We start from the raw sequence: 21,980 nt of genomic DNA, 5'->3' as shown, positions 1-21,980 counted from the left end.
AACTCGTCTTTATGGATCAAGAATGACTTGACAAACAGCAAAACATTTTACAAACCTGAGTTAGATTCTCGTTTGTTGCACCTCCTCAATGTGCTCCCACAATGAATAAGCATAATATGGATACATGCATGTTGTTATAATGCTATTGATGAAAGTTATACTGCAGTGGTTATTGATATTGTTTTATCGACCAGGCCTGAGAGGAAAGATGATGCAAATAAGAGGTTACTGGTTTGAGTTAATGAAAGTAAACGTGGAAACCACATGTTTTGTGATAGTGACGATAACAATGAGTAATTCTAATAATTACAAATGTGGTAATGTTGCAGGAAAACTGAATGAAACGTTTTCAAACTAGGGGAAATGTGTTCACCTGCTTTAATGGAGCTGTGCGCTTAGCAGTCAGCGACCAATGAAAATCAGTCTCTCTGCTCGTACTCGCCTCTGATTGGCTGACCGCGACCTGCGCCCGCCTCTTCGACACTTAAATACCCGGTTGGTTGTCTCTGTCAGCGACACACGTCAGAAACTTGTGCGTCTTTTCTCGGGGAACCGTCGCAGATATGGCGTTAAAAGCTGTTTGCGTTCTGAAAGGAGCCGGAGAAACCAGCGGGACCGTGCACTTCGAGCAGGAGGTGAGTCCCCGCGAGGCTGCCGATGTCGATGCCAACTGGGAAATCGAACATGTCGCCCGGTTAGCCATTCATCTCTGTGCAGCCTCTATGCTAAGCTAAGCTAGCTTGGCTCCATGCGCAAGTGACATCAGGGCAGGATAAGCTAGCTAGCTACGTTTTGAATGAGAGGGCACGAGGCTCGGTGTGATTTCAGATTTGCGTTTGTTATCTAACAGTTTGTAAAACAAAAAAAACAAAATATTTCACGTTGCTCAATGTGCGATTAGCGTCAAGTGCGCACACATCTGCCGCTTGTGTTATTTTTAGCAGGTTCCTCCAAAAAAAACTGTAAATGCATCGAAAAAATCTCAGTGAACACAAGTTTGTCAATATTGATCCGTGACCTTTGACCGACTTCGGCCCCTTTGTTTTGTGAATGATCAACGCTGCGTGTGTGGAGACGCCTGTTGCATAAGTCTGACGTTACGTGTGTGTGTGTGTGTGTGTGTTTGCAGAAACTCCCCAAAATGGTGGAACATCTTCTAGCAGCTGTTTCACAAAAGGACAAATTGAACTCTGATCATTTAAAGGAAAAAAAAAAAAGTGATTGCTTGTAATTTCTGCTGAGTCACTGTGGGTGTCTCAGCCCCCCCCGCCCCCTTGTTTCTGGCCCTGGAGATAAAACCATGTGTCATGACAGGTCCCAGTACTACACAGTCAGTAATGCAATGTTTTTAAAGAACCATCATTCACACTGGACCAGATATTCTGTCCATTGAAGTTGGTTATGGAGCAAAATGTATCTTTGAGCACTGAGAGGTTTCAGGTGACTGATATTTGAATAGGGATAGAAAAATCAGCTTTGCAGAAATGAGAAGGTCTAATGTGCACATGTGTTGTCACATATCTGTATTGGGACATTTCCATGACAATGTTTGTCTGGTTGGTGTGTGAACGGGATGAGAAGGATCCGTGTTTTCGTCCAGCCAGCGCCTGGTTTTGACAGCTGCTTTTGTGTCTGATAAACTGTTTCATCTCACTCTGTCAGGACAATTCAGCTCCTGTGAAGGTGTCAGGGAAAATCTCAGGTCTTGCCCCTGGTGAACACGGTTTCCACGTTCATGCTTTTGGAGATAACACAAACGGTGAGTAGCTGACAATAAGTGTGTGTACATGTAATCTTGTTTGTAAATAGCTACGGCATTTCCTGGTTCTTTTTTCACCCACAAACAGACTAATTCTGAGGATTTTTCCCCTCATTCCCAGGGTGCATCAGTGCAGGACCTCACTTCAATCCCCACGGCAAGAATCATGCTGGTCCTACTGATGCAGAAAGGTGAGAAAGTGTTTCGCTTTGGTGGCGGTAGCTGTGTGAGGATAACAGTTTGACAAGGGTTGATTATCAGTGATTGGTCAATGAGTCCAGGCCTGACACATTGAATTTGATCAACAAAGTCCGAGGGCACTGCAACTGCACAAGTTCAAACTTTTTTAAATGCCCATATGCACGTATTCCCATTTTGATCACTGTGTGAAAATGATTTTAAAACAGAAATGCAGCTCAAAAAGCTTTTACAACAACTACCTCAGATTCACTGAGTGCTTAACATCAAACTACAGAAAATGAACATTAAAAAACAATGTGTGAATGGTTCAGCATTTTGTTTTTGTTCAACTCCTAAACTGGAAACACTTTCTACTATTGGACGCTTTGGAAAGATTAACAGTATTAGAAATTTAAATGAACTTTCAAGGTTATTGCAAAACTTGTTTTGTATTTAAACAGGCACGTTGGAGACCTGGGGAATGTGACTGCTGGAAAAGATAATGTTGCTGAGATAAACATCTCTGACAAGATAATCACCCTCTTTGGTGCCCATTCCATTATTGGCCGAACCATGGTGGTAAGGAAAAGTGCTTTTCATCTTCCAATTTTAATTTCCCGTGAATGAAAAATGACACTAGGAAGGCAGGTTTTACTCCAAGGTAAAGTTGTTTGTCTTGGCTTCCTATGGGGGGGGAGGGGGTAACCTGCAGGATATTATAGTTTATTGACTGGAGCTGAGCCTCTGGGCCATAAACTGTCCATGAGAATTCTTTGACTGTGCTCTTTGTCCTCTGTTTTAGATCCACGAGAAGGCTGACGATCTAGGAAAAGGAGGCAACGAAGAGAGTCTAAAGACGGGCAATGCTGGTGCACGTCTGGCCTGTGGAGTCATTGGCATCACGCAGTAAAAACAATCTGCCCAAACTCAAAGCACTGGAAATGGCTTTTCCCCCCCACAGCACTTAATAAGACCAACATAGCTACTTAATGTGACAGTTTTTCCTTTTTTCAATACTTCGTTTTGACCAGTCAAGAGAGTAGATGCTGTACAGTCCTCGTCATGACAATTGTCTGTATGGATTCATGTCTGTTGACTAGTCTTGGTCCCAAAGAGTTAGTTACGCACAAGTAATAAACTGTTGTATATGACTTACAAAGTTCAAAAATAAAATGTCTGTTCATTCGAACAGTGTGTGATAATTCTGCTATTTGTGGTGTGTGTGTGTGTGTGTGTAGATGGTTGGCAGGCAATCAAGACATAACATGGAATAGAGCAGCAACGGATCTGTTTCACATCCTTGATGGACCATTCACTGAATGTTATTTCTCTTCTCTACCTAATGTGTTTCCTGTCGCCCTTCATCTTTCCTATCCATAGTGTTTTCACAAGGTGACAGATACAATTAGAAACAGGGACAGGTTTTTAAAAATGGTGGCTGAAATAAAGCAATGGTGCATTGGATCATTTCAGTTGTTTATTACTTGCAGCAGTTCTCAACATAGGCTAGGTCATAAGCTAGCATCCAGGTGTAATAACCCACTAGGTAAGTATTCTCTGATCTATATACATGTGAAAGCCTATATAGCTAACTTTGGCTAACTGGTGTGCAGTCACATTTTATGTTTTTTTGAATCTCTGGAATAATGTTTTTATAGGAAAAGATAAAGGTCAAAATATAATATGGCTATATAATAACTTCAAGTATGCTGTAGCCTGAGTTTTAATAGGACAGTATGCTTTCTTGGTTTCTATACTTGAAATACCACCGAGACTGAGGAACACATGATTGAATTAATAAACCAGGAATAATTTCTAATTGCAACTGATTAAAATTAATTTTCCCCTGGGTAGTAATTTGAGTATTGTTAATATTAGAAGTAACAACCAACACTGACTGAACATATATATATATATATATATATATACACTTTTATTACAAAGTCAATGGAGACACAAATTTCCCAAATACAAGACTTCCTGTAACAGAGTTGTGGTTTTGTGTTGCACCAGTTTCCTTATGATTGAAATAAGTTACCTTTAAATGTGTGATCTATGTCATTAAGTTTATTTAAACATGTGTCTCTCATCCTGAAATAAATCTCTTATGTTTCCTCTTTTGATTGTGTCTAGTCTAAGGTTCTAAGGTTCTTCTGTCCTTACTTTGTTCTCTTGTTTGTTTTCTAACTGTTGTATGTGTAAGTGTTTGGGACCCCCTTGAAAACAAGATGATGCATCTCAGGGGGTTTATCCCGTGTCAATACATTTCTAAAAGCACTATATAAGTTTTAAAACAGACCCCTGACACATTTCTCAAATATGGCAGAAGTCTTGGTTCACGTTTGGTCACCGTGCAAGAAACCTGATGTCTGTTATTTCAGATGGGTCATTCCTAATTTTCTTAAATTTCAAAATTCATCCAACCTGGGTCAGTGCCTGGGTTATAGGGCATTTTAGCTTCAGAAACTTCAATAAATGACAAGTATCAAACAACAAAAAGCAGATTAAGATGCAACTGAATCCACCTGCTGTTCATTCTCAGACAGGGTGTTTTCAGGAGGCTCTGGCAGCAGAAGTTTGGATCCCTGGTTGATCAGCTTCTCTCTGGGTTGGTGTATTAAGCTGTATCATCCTCTAGAGGGCGTTGCACCCCCTCATTACTGTAACGAGCGTTTCTTTCGGATGTAGGGAAGTTAGTTTGGTATTATAGATTGTTCTGTTTGTTAGTTTGCCTGTGCTCTTCCTGACGTTTTGTTTTGGACTGCAACATCTGCTGTAATAGTAATAGAGATAGAGATAAGATAAAATAAGTAAAGAAAATAAATGGGGAAATGTGCCACGTTAGGGCAGGAAGGGAATAAAGACACTATAAATACATGGACATATTAAAAAAATATATAATTATAGATAGATATGATTATAATATATTCATAATATAAATGTTGCTCAATGTAAACAGCACATATATGCGTTATAAATTACACAGAAATGAGGTGAAAAACCTAATTTCTCACATTTGTGAAGTGCATGTGGTCTCATATTACACACACACACACACACACACACACACACACACACTAAGAAAAGATAAAATGATCCTTTCTTCCTCCCCCAATGGGGAGATTTCCTGTGGTGCAGTAATAATAAGAGATAGTCAAAACTAGACATTGTTAAAAGTAATAATAAAATAATAAAACGTGCAATATAAGATCCTGGCTCCTCATTATTCTTCCTAACAGGATGTTTATTCTGATCAGGGAATCAGTGACCTTTCGTTTCGAAGGATCAAGTTTGAATGCACGTCAACGGAGCCGCTCCTCAACCAATCACAGCGCAGGGGGCGGGGCTAAGCAGCAGGAAGTCAGGTTGGTTCGGTGAGGGCGGCAGCGGCGCGTGGAGGATCAATGACTTCACGTGATAAATAGACACATCTGGAGAGATTCAGCCACATCTGCCATGACTGAAGGAGCAAAGGTTCGTACACACACACAAGTTTTCATTTTTCCCGACGGAGCTTCTGCGCATTTTACGTTTATTTTTAGCCATTTGTAGAACACGCGAATCCAAACTCCGTTGGAAAAAGTGAAAGATTTAAATTCCTGTGGTTATTGCCGGTCATTCGTGATGGTTGCAACTTAATTTAACGCGGGATTCAAGTCAGTTACAGCTAAGTTTAAATTCGGCGTATGACATTTTGATTATAAATGTTAAACAGATGGTTAAACGATCCAAAAAGCGCTCTCCTGTTTGTTCTGGACGCGCTAAAGTTGCAATGGAAACAAATCCAGCGTTAAACCAACCTGCTGCAGCCAGGGCCGAATTCACCTCAGAATAAATCCACTGCGTTTCAATCATTTTTTCACCTATCAATTTCATTCTACAAAGAATAAAGATGTTATTATGTGAATGTGTTATTATCATTTTACAGGGCTCCCTTATAAATAGAGTTTTAATGATGGAGATTAAAGAGTCACATGACATTCCTGTGGAGATTTGGTGTCTGTTCTGCTTGAGTAGTCTGATGAAGACAGGAAGTGAAAAAAGACTCTTTCATGTCTTCCTGTCTTTCTGTCTCTGCAGGTTTAGGTCTCCGAGACATGGAAGGACGTGAGGAGGAGAGGCTGTGTGGGAAATGGAGGGTCGCCTGTGGTCTGTACAGTTACAACTTGAGGGATGTCTTCACATGGTGAGCACAGCTGAGTGATGTTGTAAGAGTTTATCAGAGAAAGTTCTGCGAGAACACATTCTCTTATTCCCGGTCAGCAATCTTTTTATTCTACTGTGACACAAAACATACTTTTTTTATTTTTTTATTACATGAATGCCTGATGTTATAGTTTTTAAATATAAACTCAACACCCCTCGAATCTCCAGGCATCTCCTGAAGACCGTACTCATGGGCCAGGTCTTGTCTCTGCTGATCTGTGGGACAGCAGTGAGCTGTCAGTACCTGGCCGACGCCGGGGTGGAGACGCCCATGCTGCAGAGTTTCCTCAACTACGCCCTGCTGCTGCTCGTCTACACCACCATCCTTGTCACACGCAAAGGTCAGATACACAATCAATAATTCATCACAAGTTTCAGCTTAAATTACAATTTAAATCATCCTGAGTCACAACAATATTAGAAATATCTCTACAAGATCAGTGTAGGACTGGTTCCACATTTATTCTATTAAAGTTTGAGCTTTAATTTGGCAAAGTTAATTTCTTCTGGCCTATTCCACAATTCAACAGAACATACATTAGAACATTTCATATTCATTCTGATGTTGTATTTGAAATAGGAATAAAAAACCCTTTTTAAATCCATGAAAATTAAGGATGATCCCAGTTTAAACCACACAACGACACCAGCTCCTCTGTGTAGCTGAATATTTTTTTAGAAAATCAGATCACATGACACAATTATTCAATTATAAAGGGGATTAAGAGAACACCAGTGCTGGTCATCGTGAAGTATTTGAAGTATTTCTCTTCTATTCACCAGGCACAGCTCTACAATTTAAGCTTTTCTCACTTAATAAGACATGAATGTGTGGAAAACTTTGTGATGAAAATGTTTCGCCTTCATTCTCTTTCCTACTCTTTCTCATTTCTGCAGGTGAAAGAAACATTGTACACATTTTAAAAACCAAGTGGTGGAAGTATTTGGTGATGGGTCTGGCAGATGTGGAGGCAAACTATGCAGTTGTGAAGGCGTACCAGTACACCACCCTGACGAGTATCCAGGTAGGAGGAAACTGTCCCTCTCATCACTTTGTCTTGACTTGTTTATTAAATCATGGTCATGAACAGTGGATATTACCCATTAACCCTGGTGTACTGAACCAAACTCTGTTTATTTTAAAAGTTTCCTTGTTGTCTTTGTGTGTTTCAGCTGCTCGACTGCTTTGTGATCCCGGTGCTGATGCTGCTCTCCTGGTTCCTCCTGAAGACTCGCTACAGGCTGGTCCACTTTGTGGCTGTGACGGTGTGTTTGTTGGGGGTGGGGGCCATGGTGGGGGCCGACATTCAGGCCGGAAGAGACCAAGGATCCAGTAAGAACATTTTGTCATCACTTATATTTGTTAAATTAATGTGATGCGGGTGTGTAGCAGTGACTTGTTCTGCAGTGTCTGGTGATTTAAACCAGAAAATTGTGTTATTATCTTCACTAAATAGCCACAACATCTGTGGAGGTCGGTCACAAATACAACACGACAAAACAAGAAGTCATCTTATCTTTAAAAGCCCAGGTTGTTATGGAACAAAATGTCCTCTCCACGTTCCAAATCTTCCATCAAGTGTTCCATAGAGAAAAATAATAACCATTTTTATCTTCCCCTTGTATCCCTGCAGCCAGTGACGTGGTGCTGGGTGATGGTCTGGTTCTCATCAGTGCCGTCCTCTATGCTGTATCCAACGTGTGTCAAGAGCACACGGTGAAGAACTTGAGCCGCATCGAGTTCCTGGGCATGATGGGTCTGTTTGGGACCCTCATCAGCGGCATACAGCTGTAAGTTATTGATACGATCCGGTGAACTTTCTATTTAATTTTATGATCAGCGACTCAACGTGATTGTGACCTTGTGCAAAAAAGATGTATTTACACATTGTCTGTTCTGAGTTCTTGTGTGCATCTTAAAAGTGTTGGCGATTTATCATGTTGTGTTTTTACACTGTGTCGTTGATTCTGTACCAATTCACATTTCAGTGTCTTTTGTTTTGGTTGCACTTCATACAAATCTAATTATTGCGTCTACAAAGACTCTCTCACGTTTGGTTTTCTCGGACTGGCTCCAAAACCTGATATTCATTTACATAAATGAAATGAAAACTGTCATACAGAAAAACATAACATTTCCCTCAGTGTCTTAACTTTATGTTGCTTGACCTTTCAGAGTTACACTGGAAATTCCTGCAGTAGCAGCAATAAAGTGGGACCTTCGTATCTGTAAGTGAGCTGTGATTTGATAGTTGATGATTACTGGACTTTTCTGTCAACTGTCTAACTCCGTTCCTTGTGATCTGCAGCCATGCTGTTTGCAGTCTACGCCCTGTGTATGTACGCCCTGTACAGCTTCATGCCTGTGGTGGTGAAGATGACCAGTGCTACCGCTGTCAACCTGTCTCTGCTCACCGCCGACCTCTTCAGCCTCTTCTGTGGCCTCTTTCTCTTCCACTACAAGGTGAGTGCCATTAAAAAGCATTGCTGTGTTGCTGTCAGATATTTATTCATGTTTATGAGCTTCAGAACGTTTTTTTTATTGTTGTGAAAACTGCTTAAAACCTTTTTTATTGTTGTGCAACTTGTCACATTGAATAGACTTGTTATCCCCCGGAACTGTGGAACATGACCAAAGAAAAATCCATAAAAGTTTGGACAGGGTCGGATAAAAAAAAAAGAGCAGTTGGCATAACCACTGCAAAGGTTAACGCTCTATCTCTACAAGTTAAAGGAAGTGGAAGAAAAATTCCACGGCCCAATAATCCAGAGCTGCTCCAAAATTAAATGGAATACACTTAAAATAAATGATTTTGAAGAATCTCAAATGGCACAGTTTGTGCCAAATTGCCAATTTGGAGATGACACCTAAACATAGCTCCACTAAAACCTCTCTAACTTTGCTCTGTTTTATTTTATGAAAGTTAATGAGGCATCTGCAGGAAATGAGGAGCCTCACTCAGAAACTGAAAGTTCAAACATTATCTGCTGTCTCATCCACAGTTTTCACTCCTGTACATCATCTCGTTCGTCGTCATCACTGTGGGTTTTATCATGTTCAACGCTGTTCCCACGTACACGGCTTTACCTGAGGACGACCCCGCTGATCGGCCCGCTGAGAGCTCCTCAGACCAGCTGCTGGCAGCCGACAGAGACTCTGAGAGGAACGAGACGATCACCGCCGTCGCTGCGCTATGACAGAAACTGACTGACGACAGAACGAAGGCTTTTATTTTGGAAGACAAACATAGCTAGACTGCAACGCTGAGTATGTGTCAGAGTGAAAAGGTTATTTTTATACCATTGTACAGTGGGCGTGTGGATAAACATCAGCTCGAACGTTCATATTATTACAGAAGTGCACGTTTTCTTGTACTTCAGACATTTCATATTTTCCACGGCAGTTATTGACACATTTTGAATTTGTCTTTTTTTTTTTAAAGATCTTATGTTTGCACTTTTAGTGGACGTGTTAAACACAAAACATTTTGTCTTGTTAATGGTATTTAAACTGATTGGTTATTTGTTACCTTTTTTAAATTAATATATTTGATATTTTATCTGGTGGGTTGCAAACCCAGCCCCACTCAAGGCCGATAAACCTATCGGCGGAATCAGGTGCTACTGTGACTCGCAGGATTACTGAAAAGCGACGGGTTGAGCGTGAACACCCTTCCTCTCCTCTCATCCAACGTTTTTATACATTGATTTTTACTCTTAAATCCATTTTTACATTTTATATTTAATGTGCTTGTTTGTTTTTTTTAGAATAAAGCATTGAATGAAAACTCATCCATCAGTCTTGTATTGGTTCGGGGTGTGTGAGTTAACTTTAAGCCGTGTGACGGACTGATGACTTGTCCAGGATACACTCTGGACACGTCCCCAGTCTATTTCAAAGCATGTGGACACAAGGAAAATACGAAAAATAGACATTTAACTAAAGTGTTTTCCTCAGTGTAACTTTGCCTTTGATTTGGAGTTATGTTTTTGAGGATTGTGAGACTTCAACTTCTAAATGCATCTGCATCCTATTAATATGACATAATCTTAAAAATCCACTCTATGTTACTGTGTTTTAAAGAATTCTCTGATCATTTCTTCCACTAAACGATCAATAAATTACCCATAATGCTCTCGATGGGGGTTTCGACCCTGTGTGCCGTGCACTGCATTGCCATGCTGCAGCTTTTAGACGGGACCTGCTCAGCCTCGGTCACACACTTGTCATCATGATGGAGGAAAAGCAGGAGACTGTAGCAGCCGAGTGAAGAGGACTGAACGCTGCAGCTCCGCCACAGCCACACCGTCCATTCCACCTGGTGCCATTTAAAAAAATTAACCCGGTGAGCAGAAACACTTGTTTTACGACTGCATGGGTTTTACTGCATGACTTTGTTTTTGCAGGGGTCGTTTTTTGTTGCTACGGATAATTATGCGTGGTGGTTGCGTGCAGGGAGACGATCGAGCAGCAATCGCCCGGTTTCGCAGGATCGTGTGTCTCTAGAAGGAGGAATATTCGTCCCTAAAGCTTGAATATCGTGTCTCGGGCTTGTTTCTGTCTCGTTGAATCGAACACAAACCGGAGGAGACGCGAGGGAAGCGACGCGCAGCAGATTACGCACGGCTTTAATCGTCCAGCACCGCGGACAGCTCCGGAGCCGCGGGCCCGGGCGCAGCGCGGCTCTTCGGCCTCATTCACAGAATCTGTCCGCTCCTCTGTCTCCAGGATCCGGACTCAGTCCAGCGAGGGCCCCGGAGGACTCACAGCCGCAGACATGAAGCATTTCCTCAGGTAAGGTCTCCATTGTTGCTGTGATTCAGCCTCATTGACGATTCACTGTGAATTCCAGCACCTCCTCTCTGTGTCTGATCATCGATCTGCTGTGATGATGACATGTTTCCACCAAACACTGTGGTGGACACGTGAATTCCCACTTCTCCCATTTAAGATGCCCTCAATCGATGCTGTGTAAGTGGCTGCTGAACGGGTTTGATATGGTTTCTCTGTGGGAGGAGGCCTCTTCATCATGGAGCACATGTAAAAACCTCCGCTGCTGTTTCTATTTATAGTTCAGGTCTGTGCATTTCTGTGCTGGATCAGTTTATCTGCATCTTTAACACACTGGACCTTTAGTTAACCTGAGGGATGAGATGCAATACAACAACAACAACAACATCAATAATAATAATAATAATAAACTTTATCTCTCAGAGCAAAGTTAGCAAAGCCAGATCATGCAGCAATGCAATAAGACATAACAAAAAAAAAGACAAAAAAGTATAAGATTGCACAAGCATGTTTTTGTGCATTATGTATATGATATTGAAATAAACGTACGTGTATTTGCATATATAAACAGTTTTTAGGCAGAATGTAATGAGTCTTATGATTAGCAGTAGAGTCTAGTGTTAATTAATGACCATTATTATTGGTTATATATCATATATTTGCAAGGTTTTAATTTTAATCCAAAGTTGATTGTGTATTTATTCGTAAAATTACAATATTGTAATATTCTTGGGTGTTCTGCTGCAAGAGTCGAGGCACCTTTTACAGACAAGAAAATCCAAAGGCTTAGAAAGACTTTCATGTCATAAGAGAAACACTGTAAGAAGTAGAATAGAGCTAAAATGGTCTGTATTTATATTGCACTTCTCTGGTCCACGATCTTTACCACTTCTACTCTGAGGGGCTGAAGCTAACCCCAGCTGACGTTGGGGAAAGAGGCTGGGTTCACCCTGGACCTTTTACAATTTATTTGACCTATACAGGTACGTGGAGAACATGCCAACTCCAAACAGAAAGGTCATGGCTGCCTGGCAGTTTCAAACCTTCTTGCTGTTAGGCTCAGTGGTACTATCCACTGAAGCCCCCGTACCAACCTGGTCCTAAACCATTTAGTACTTTATGAACCAACAGTCGTATATTAAAATCAAACCTCTACATCAGTCTGTCGTTTTTAACATGTATGTTCATTTTAGACATCAAAGTACTGGTTCTAACCACATTTCCCATAAATCCCTCTGTTTCCTGCCCTGGGTTTTTTTTTTTTCAGTTTTACTCACTTTGTTTTGATCCTCAGCTTCATCTAATGAACAGTGGAGCCGGTTGAAGCTGCCAAATTGTTTTTGCTGATGACTGTGTTTGTTTACAGTAATTATACTAATGTTCTAAAATGAATGTGGTAATAACACACTGATGTACAAATGATTCGTGTTGCACTTTAATGGCTCTGGCCGATCACAGTGAACTGCGCTCCTCACATTCCCAAACAGTCAGAATGTACCGCCAGAGGCAAAACTCAGAGGATTCAAAAGTCTGCAAAATACTCAATGTACACGTTAAAGTCAGAAACATTGATGAGGAGACACACTCAAATATTCAAATGACGAGTAAAGGTGCTGTGGGTGCTGTGACGAGCGATGAACCCAGGGTCAGTGTTGTCCTGCTGATGTCAGGAGCTTTTATTAAATCAGTATTTCCCCATCATCCGTAAACTGATCTTTATGTGTAAAAGTCAATGCAGGTTCCCTTTAAATCAAAACAAATGAGCAGGGGGCAGCTTCAGTGTCACATTTTCTGTGTTTTAACCCTGGAACTGAATCCCCCAGCCACACCCCTCGCTCCTTGAAGGTTAAGAAAATGACAGCGAGTCTATACGAGCTGTTTAACATGCTGCTCTCGTCTCAGGCTGCAGAAGAGAGGAATTAATCCTTCAGCACCGGAGCTGTGGTTCTGTTCCCTTCTTCTTTTTGTTGACATGGAAGATGATGTTTCGCACTAATCCCTCTGCAACAGAAGGATTTAATTCTGCCTGAAAAGGTTTTAAACTCCATTCCACTGGAAAACAAACAACGACAGAGAATGTTGGCCTTTCAAGATTAAATGATAAATAATGATGATAATAAACTTATTTATACAGCATCCAGGGAAATAACCCTTCCTTTATCTTTTCTAACACAGGATCATAAAATCATTTCCCGTCTTGTTTCCCAGAGTTCAGTGTGGTTCCATGTTTCTTAATGGGTCACTCTGCATTTCCCAGAACACACACTCTACATTTTCCTGCTCGGTGTCACCTGTAAAAATAACCCACTTTGATCCGAGGCAAGTCTCCCCAGGGAGACGAGAAGTGAAGCACAGTTTTCTGACTTCCTTTTCTTTGTGCAGCCTCTTCCTCCAGCTATTCTCTCAATCAGCCTGATCCCTCCCGTCTTCTCCTCTTCAGAGTGCTGACCCAGTTCTTTGTGTTCCTCTACTGTAAACTGCTTTGGCGGGGCCTGAAGTTTGTCGCCAGGAAGTTGACGGGACGCTGTGAGCTGCAGCGAATCTGCTACAACAACAAGCATGGAGCCCGCAGGACCCTGAAGATTGGTACGCCCGGATACTGCCTGACATTTGCTGCTTATGTGTAAACCAACCATGCAAGGATACCATCATACCAGCTTTACACTGATGGGTCCGGTGTTTTAGAGCATATTTGCATTGAATTATTTATGGTTCATTTTTAATATGCTATTCTTTTGTGGGTCCATAGTTTTTTATTTCTGCCTTGAACCAAAATAAGCATCTAAAGGTTGTTGCTTTCATGTGATTTGCAGTTTTCTTACACTTTGCAACCTTTTCCTTCCAGAGTCGTCCCTGAGATACTCCAAGAATGGGGTAAGAGTCTCTGATAAACAGCATGTGCAATATAAACAGTTGTTCTAGCTTCAGTCCGTTTAATCCTGTTTCTCCTTCCTCTGTTTTTGTCTCTGGGTTCGTTCTCTGCAGCTGCTTCAGTCGGCCCTCAGCGTCCATCCTGATAAAGTGGAGAAAACCATTGACAACATCATGGCCTTGAAGAAGATCAACCCTGACACCAACCCACAGTGAGACGCTACATTACACATGAAATTTGTGTTGCCTCTCATCACGTGTGTTAAGGTGATGTGGCAAATTAGAGGTTAGGACCGACAGGACTTTCAACGAACACGGTTATTATGGCCCCACAAAAATCAGTAGATAAGCTAAAGGCTCAGAGGAGGCCATAACATAAAGGATTCAATTTAACTTAACCAAACTCATTAAAGGACTAAGTTAATGAAACAAAAAGAGATGGAGACCCTGGTGAAAAACTGGACAACCAGAGATCTCCAACTCAAACTACACATGTAGCATGTTTTGCTTCTTTTGCATGACTGCTGAGGCACCCTTGAGCAAGACCTGCTCAAACTAATGCAATACGTGGTTCAGAGTTAAAGATTGTGCTCATACACATCAGTTGATTTGATAAGCAGATCTAGATCCTCTCATGCAAACAGCCCTCCCTGCGCCCGTGTGTCCCTGCAGGCTGAGCATCTCTCTGCAGGCCAGTCTGCTGCAGATCGTGGGCTACAGGAGTCTGGTGATGGAGGTGGAGAAGCTGCGCAGGGAGCCGTACGACTGTGAAAACTCTGAGCACGAGGACATGCTGATGAAGGTACAGCAACCGAAAAAAGGAAAAATGATCTGGTGACAGGACTCACATCCGAAAATCAAACTAGTACAGAATGAGCAGATGGGAGCGATAGATGCAGGTCGGACACGATGAAAGTGCAAAAAACAGACTTTCAGATTTTGTTTGATTAAAAAAACACGTCTTAGTTCTAAAACATTCCATCATCAATGTTCGGGTCACTATTAAAAAACTGTGTGTGTGTGTGTGTTGCAGCTGTGGAAGGAGCTGCGTCCTGACACACCTCTCACCGGCCGTATCTCTAAACAGTGGTGTGAGATCGGATTCCAAGGCAGCGATCCCAAGACGGACTTCAGAGGAATGGGTCTGCTGGGCCTCCATAACCTGCTGTGAGAAACAATGAGCTTACACATCTGAAAAAAAATGTTTGAGAAACACTGAGAGGTTTGAAAATATTTTCTTGGTTGTGAAACAGAGGACATCAGTTGAGTTCATGTGGCTGCATGAGTCCAACACTTTCTCCGAATGTGGTCTGAGGGATCAGATTGCAAATGTGTTCTTAAAACATCTTTGTTGCGTTCGAACCTGAACTCAGGTCTGAACAAGGTCTCTTCTCTGTGTAAAACATTGATCATGGTCCAAAACCCAGTCAGACAGTGGTGCCCTCTGATGGGAAACTCAGATATTGTTTCTTTTTTGAAATGAAGTAAATACAGCAGCAAAAAGACACGAAAGTATAATAACTGGTCTGTGTGCATTCGTTTGTATTCTACGTCTTTAGTGGGATCTTCAGATATATTACCTCTCTGGTGTCTCTGCAGGTATTTTGCAGAACATGACAAGGCCACTGCTCTGCAGATGCTCAACGACTCCCTGCAACCAAAGCACAAGTACGTCAACACCATCCCTCTCCTCTTTTAACAAAACACGGTCAAAACACTCTTAAGGGAAACCCCAGTTAGTTATTCTTATAATCACGTTACATGGTCGGTTTAAATAGATAATGTGTTGATGTATAAAACAATATACTCATCAACAAATATACAGGACATTTAAACACATACGATATAAAACAACATCAAACTAAATTCCTCAATAAAACGGTTAAAAGTTAAAAGAACCTCATAAACAACTGTATAAAACCAAACAGAGGATGTTGAGAAACCTGCAGCTGATATCATGCAACATGTTCATACAGCAGTGAGTGTTTCCACCAGAGTTTTGACTTCGTGACGAACCCTTAAAGAATTAGCTTTGAAGGGCCTCACATGGCCTTTAGCCTTGCTCAGGTCATTGTTTTGGTTTTGCGGCACATAAGTTCCACTCTCATTGAGTCTGTCAGTCATTATGCTAATATTCATAATGCTAACATTCTTCTGTTGGACTTCAGAATAGAAAACAGTTTGATAACAAAACCTCAATATTCATTTAATTAGGCGATATAATAACAGATGTTTTGGTTTCTACCAGAAACTCAGTGCATCACTTTAACCTGCACGTCATCACAGTAAATATAAATCATATTATAAATAAATCACCTTATTCTGCTTGATTTTCTTTCACTGCATTTATCTTTTATAAACTGCTGCTGCTGCTGAGAGGTTTTTCATTGTCTCATTTCACAAATTAAGATTCTTCGTCTCTTTCTCCCTCACCTCCACTTTTTTTACCCATGCCTCCTCCTCCTCCTCCTCCTCTTCCTCCTCCTCTTCCTCTTCCTCCTCCTCCTCCTCCTCCTCCTCTTCTCTCTGTCACATTCACTGTAGGAGCACAAACCGAAAGCCAAGGTACTCACTTTCACGTTCATTCACTTTTTCACTCCATTCTTTTTCTCTCGCTTCTTCATTTGATGTTTTTTTTACGAATGTTTTAAAGCTGTTGGTTGGTTGTACTTTTTATTATTGGTCATAGCCCTCAAACAACAAGCAAAGCTACAGTGTGCGGTTTTAACAACACTGAATTTAGTAAAATATATAATATATATATAGAGAGAGAGATAATTCCTTAAAAGTCACAATCAACACAATGTTATTTCCACAAGAAATGCATCAGTTTAGAGAAGAAGGGTCATTAAATGTGATTTTTCTGCATCGGATTTCTCTGCAGTTGTAGTTTTCCTCCACAGTGTGGTGCTCTCGCTGTCGTTTCACATGTAAACTGTCAATGACTGGAGTGTGTGTCCTTCACAGTGAGAATAACAAGCCTGAATGGGAACAGAAGAACCTTGACAAAGCTATCGGGTAAGTGTGTGTGTGTGTGTGTGTGTGTGTGTGTGTGTGTGTGTGTGTGTGTGTGTGTGTGTGTGTGTGTGTGTGTGTGTGTGTGTGTGTCCTATATCAGCTCTGATAAACAAGAACTGACTTTTAAATCACACACTCAGTTAAAATCCTCCTGTACTCACACAGCGTAGTGAGGATACTCCAGCAGAGCAGAAACCTGTTAACTGCTCTCCTCATTTACTCCACTGGTGAATTAGGAAACAGTGGAGTCTGCTCTAAAACTACCAAGTGGGCTACGGTATAGTTTGTATTAAAAAAAATCTAGAATTAATTTGTAATAGTTTTAGTTTTCTGGTGTTTTGTAAGTTGGTGGTCGAGGGAATCCATTAGTCGAAAATAACTTTGTGACACAGTTTATAATCATTATTAAAGGAATAGATCATTATTGGCAGCATTTGACATAAAGGTAAATGTAAACATGAAGACAGAGATATCCCTGTTTGTTATATGAAGTGACAGTTGTTAGATTCTGGTTCTTGAAGAACACAAAAGGATGTTAAATATAGAATCAAAGATATTATTAAGTATTAAAGATAAATTATATTTTATAAAGAATGAATGAATCTGGGGTTTATACACATACATTCATCTTTATCTTTATTACTCACCAACCCATTTATTTTCCTCGACAGTGTCCGGCGCTCTCTGTCCCATGTTATTATACACACGTGTGATCTAACTTCATTTCATACAAACTATATTTTCCTCACGTTCCTGCAGTTACTCTTTTGCCATCGTGGGCATCAACATCACAGACCTGGCTCACTCTCTGCTGGTGAGTGGAGCTCTGAAGACTCACCTGTACAACGTGGCCCCAGAGATGCCCAGTCTGTCGCACCTCCAGCAGACCTTCTGTGAGTGGGACTTACTGTGATATACTGAACAGATTGTTTAATAGAGACATGATCCAGGCACAGGGAACCGTCCCTGTTATCAGTTATTGATCAAAGCAGACAAAGAGGTGTGAGTAGAGGTCATGAGATGCTAAACATAAAAAGTCAAAGTGCACATTAAATACATTTTCCCTATAGAGGGTTTCTACAGGGGCTCAGAGAGCTTAACACACTGCAAATGAAGAAAACTCATGCAAGTCACAACACGTGCAAAGACAGAAATGTAAGGTGAAGCTGCAAATAGTGAAAACATGAAGGACCTTTCTCCCTCCAGGTTACCTGATGCAGGAGTTTCACCGTTTCTGGATCGAGGAGGATCCCAGCGACATCATGGAGTTCAACCGGGTCCGCTCCAAGTTCCACCGGAGGATCCTGCGACAGTTGAAGAACCCGGACATGGCTCTGTGCCCCCACTTCACCGCCTCCGACCTCCACCTGGTCAACCTCTAAACACACACACACACACTGACACCCCCACCCCCACCCACCACCACCACCGCCCTCACTGAGCCCCACAGAGGCCTCCCCTCTGTGTCTGCCAAGTGAAAATCAGAAATCAGAAAACTGGACACATGTGGGGAGGCTCTCATCCTTGTCTGCTCCCAGCTAACGTCATGTCGCGTCACTGCCAACACCTCACACACACACACACACGCACACACACACATACACACACACTGCCTCTACGCCCTCACTGCAGCGTCAGACCACCAGCATCAGAGATGACCATAGCGATTGTAGCTGTGCATGAAGAGGCTGCACCACACTGTCACAGACTCATCGTTACCTGTTGCTTTAATGATTCATGACGATTGTATCACAGCCTTTACACCTAAGTTAAAAAAAACCTTTTGCTTATTTTAACAACAAACCAAATTTACTTTCCCAGCCAAAAATGTTTTACCTAAGTGATCATCGGGTTTTAAGACGGAGAGTTAAATGTGACAAAAGTTTGGTTTTTAAACTGAAGAGCTTTTGAGGAATAATGTAAATAATGAAGCGTTAGTTAGAGAAATGAAACTGGTGCTGACTCAATCAAACATCACAGGGCCAGTTCATCTCTCAACTGTTTGAGGGAAATAATTCAGATTGTTCTGTAGTTTCTTATTATGTCAACACGACATCAACACCTAAGACTCCTACTTGTTGCCAAAATACAGTTTATGGGTTTTTCCCCCATCTTGAACCTTTTATTCAAGACTGTGGTCTTTTACTTGATTCCATGTTCAGATTTTGTAACGCATTCACTCGCACTGAAACAGCACCTGCTCGTGCTCAGGTTTGCTCTGCTTGTGCTCGAACACAGAATTCAGACAGATTTCTTGCGCTCTGGATTCAGATCTTCGTGTGAAACATGTTCTTGGATTTCTTCTCTACGTTTTATTTAGTTTTATGCAAAAAGACGTTCAAAATTCCCCAAGCGACAGTTTGTCAGGTGAAGTGATGACGAATGAAATTGAGAAGAGCAAATGAAATCAAGTGAAGCACAAGCAGAGGCCAGTGAAAGCATCTGAACGTTAAATTAAAAGTTCTGCTCGCAAACTTAAAAAAAACCACACTCTTCAATAAAGCGAAGAAAAGAGAAAACACAAACAAACATCGAATGTCGAGAACTTAAAATCACAGCAGCGGTTTGTTTCTCATGAGCTCTAATCTAAGTTTTGTAAACCTGTTAAGTGACGCTCATAAAGTTTTTTAAATAACGTGCTTGGTTGAGCTACAGATTTTAAATTTGAAGCAATACTTCTCTTTCTATTCACATTTTGACTCATTTATTTACGCAGAAAAAAATATTCTAAACTATTTTATGAATTTGATTTTCACAGGTTTACAAATTCTTTTGCCTTTTTTGACTCCATGTATTTATTCTGTTATGAATGTTTCTCTCACTCATGATTGTTTGATTCTATTAATTCATTCATTGAATGTGACACTGTGTCCACCGTTGTATCAGCCAAAGCAATAATTTACTCCGAGCTGGAATAATAATGGATCGGAACAGAAGCTGCTGCCTGAGGTACTTAACAGAGATGAAATATAAAAACGTTCAGTCTGAAACATTAGCCTGATTGAGGGGAAATCTTTGTGACAGTGAAAACCTATTTGTCCTCGTCAGCGAGGTCAAATGTCGGGGACCGAGGGGGATGATGGGAATCAGCGAGGTCATCGTGTGCCGGAGAATGAAAGTGGTTTTAGAGCTTTTCCACTATGACGTCATTTGCTTGAAGCCTTTCTGCCGACTTTGACACAGATTTGTTAACGTATGATGCTTTTTCTTTCCTCTAGTGTGTTATCAAGATTTTTCTGTGAATATAAAAATTCTGCAAAAGTTAAAAAAGCCTGTAAAACACGGATGACTCACTCACCCTCCTTTAGAACGACATCTTTTTATCCCACCACAAAAAAAACCCACAAAAAAACCGTTTGCTTTCCTGCGTTTAAAAAAACCTCAACCACCGTCGAGACAGGAAATGTGAAGCTATGGAGAAGGACTCACGTAATAAATACTCAAACAGAAGAGAGGTGACAGTGACAATTGAAAAGGTTAAAGATGGAAGCGTTGACCAGCCACTCAACGTTTCCAGATCTACACACTCTAAGTTCTCTAAGAGGACGGACTGTTTTACACTGATTTACCAAATGTCACTGTCACTGCCTTTATTAGTTTTTTGTGTGTGTGTGTGTGAGAAGACTTAGATGACCCCTCATTCACATTGATGGGACGTTTGTGTTATTAGTCACCTGAGCTCCCTCTCCCCTTCATTGTCCGCGCAGCATCAGTTTGATTATTATCTCAGCTCCGAGTCGCACTTTTAATTTTCACTGGACGATGAACAGAAAATTAAATCTGTGTCACGTCTTCTTCTACTTCACCGTGTTGCTTCTCACCATCATGTGACCACCGTGTTCGTCGTCCACGAGCGTCTGCATCTTGTGTGAGATGCCGACAGCTCCTAATACTTTTCTCTATTTTACTGCCATGCCTGCACTGTTGATTGTGTTTAAATCGTGTGGAATATCTCTGTCTCATTGAAGTGAATGTCAACGCTTCTCGTCAGTATTAACGCAGCTGTTTATTACTTCGCTGAATGTCAGTCGCTGGTTTCATCTCCTGCTTGCATTTTGTTTTGCTCTGCTATGGTCAGCTGTGCACTACTGTAAAAAAAAAAAAGAAGCAGTTTCCTTTGTGATATAGTGAATTTATCAATTTGTGGTATTTGGTTGTTTGAGGGCCGACGTGTCTCATGAGGCTGTAGATGAAGTTAGCTACATGCTGCTGTATATTCTGCTTCAAAGCTGCCTTTAAGACTGCGAACTGCATGGTGATGATTTTCAGTGTTCTTCAGTGAAGCCTAAAATACTCCTGGATATTGTAAATGTGTGCTTCATTTGTCTGTGTTGTCCTTTTTGAGAACACAATAAAAAACTGGTCGTTGACTGTTTTGTCATTTTTAAAGTTGAGGCATCAAATTAGTTTCTGTCAGAGAGCAGTCAGTGTAAGAGACTGTTCAAATGAGTGTCTGAAGCCGATATAATAAATCATATGATGACAGGAATGTTGGCTCAAATGACAGTGTGCAATATGAGAGGTGTCGCTAGTCGTGATGAAATTGAATTGATGAAACAACTGTGCGAAAACGATCCGGATTCTCGTGACGCGGTCCAGAACTGGAGTGAATCCTCGCATGATGTCTTCTCTGTCACATCTGTCGCAACATCATCATCTCAACGAAACACACATATTTAAAAAGTTATTTAAATTATGGAATGCACACAAAAACCACTCACATTATTATATATTTCCAAATTTCAGCCCTGCTTGTTTTGTTTAGAGTTAAATCTGTTTGGTTGTTATTCCCTGTAACAAGGTAACGATTCAATGTTTCCTCTGTGTGAACTGAGGACGTGTCATTGTGTTGTGAACAGGAAACTACCGTACATTTGTGCATATCTTCTGTTATAAATAAAGTTGAGTGGAGAAATAAAGAGAAGGTGGAGTCGGATTTACTCCACACAGGGCTTCTCCTTTCCTAACTCCTTACAGCTTCTCCTTCACATCTTTCCTTGGTGATGTATTCCATCGGGGTCAAAGAAAAGTGGTTAGGAACGGAGTTTCTTCAGACTTTCTGAACGCTCCCCATGTGTCTCATACTTTATTTACGTCCCATCTTTACCTGGTTTCCTAATGTGATCGTCTGCCCTGATGTGTTTCACCTGTGTT

General features: G+C 41.1%; 3 protein-coding genes across 4 annotated transcripts; all 3 read left to right on the top strand.

The window, feature by feature from the left end:
• Positions 1–457: 457 nt before the first annotated feature.
• Positions 458–3,141, top strand: sod1 (superoxide dismutase 1, soluble). Its single transcript, XM_020096970.2, has 5 exons — positions 458–635; positions 1,663–1,759; positions 1,881–1,950; positions 2,401–2,518; positions 2,742–3,141. The coding sequence occupies exons 1-5, from the start codon at positions 564–566 to the stop codon at positions 2,847–2,849; spliced, it is 465 nt and encodes a 154-aa protein (XP_019952529.1). The 5' UTR covers positions 458–563; the 3' UTR covers positions 2,850–3,141.
• Positions 3,142–5,255: 2,114 nt separating this feature from the next.
• On the top strand, positions 5,256–9,937 carry slc35f2 (solute carrier family 35 member F2). Its single transcript, XM_020097099.2, has 9 exons — positions 5,256–5,413; positions 6,020–6,125; positions 6,314–6,486; positions 7,043–7,170; positions 7,319–7,478; positions 7,780–7,936; positions 8,322–8,374; positions 8,455–8,609; positions 9,149–9,937. The coding sequence occupies exons 2-9, from the start codon at positions 6,037–6,039 to the stop codon at positions 9,341–9,343; spliced, it is 1,110 nt and encodes a 369-aa protein (XP_019952658.1). The 5' UTR covers positions 5,256–5,413; positions 6,020–6,036; the 3' UTR covers positions 9,344–9,937.
• A 389-nt stretch (positions 9,938–10,326) lies between these two features.
• On the top strand, positions 10,327–21,196 carry elmod1 (ELMO/CED-12 domain containing 1). 2 transcript variants are annotated; one of them, XM_069539986.1, is made up of 12 exons: positions 10,327–10,491; positions 10,875–10,940; positions 13,378–13,523; positions 13,783–13,811; positions 13,923–14,020; positions 14,481–14,610; positions 14,842–14,975; positions 15,408–15,476; positions 16,353–16,373; positions 16,776–16,826; positions 17,586–17,719; positions 18,033–21,196. In XM_069539986.1, exons 2-12 carry the CDS (start codon positions 10,924–10,926, stop codon positions 18,206–18,208), a joined length of 1,005 nt encoding a protein of 334 aa, XP_069396087.1. In that variant the 5' UTR covers positions 10,327–10,491; positions 10,875–10,923; the 3' UTR covers positions 18,209–21,196. The 2 variants fall into 2 exon arrangements, with proteins under 2 accessions (XP_069396087.1, XP_069396088.1); XM_069539987.1 differs by lacking the exon at positions 16,353–16,373 and having other exon boundaries at positions 10,328–10,491.
• Positions 21,197–21,980: the final 784 nt, after the last annotated feature.

The sequence above is a fragment of the Paralichthys olivaceus genome, chromosome 15, assembly GCF_024713975.1.
Source record: "Paralichthys olivaceus isolate ysfri-2021 chromosome 15, ASM2471397v2, whole genome shotgun sequence".
NCBI lineage: Eukaryota > Metazoa > Chordata > Actinopteri > Pleuronectiformes > Paralichthyidae > Paralichthys > Paralichthys olivaceus.
The sequence above is the reverse complement of the archived record's forward strand: the minus strand, read 5'-3'. Positions and strand labels throughout refer to the sequence as shown.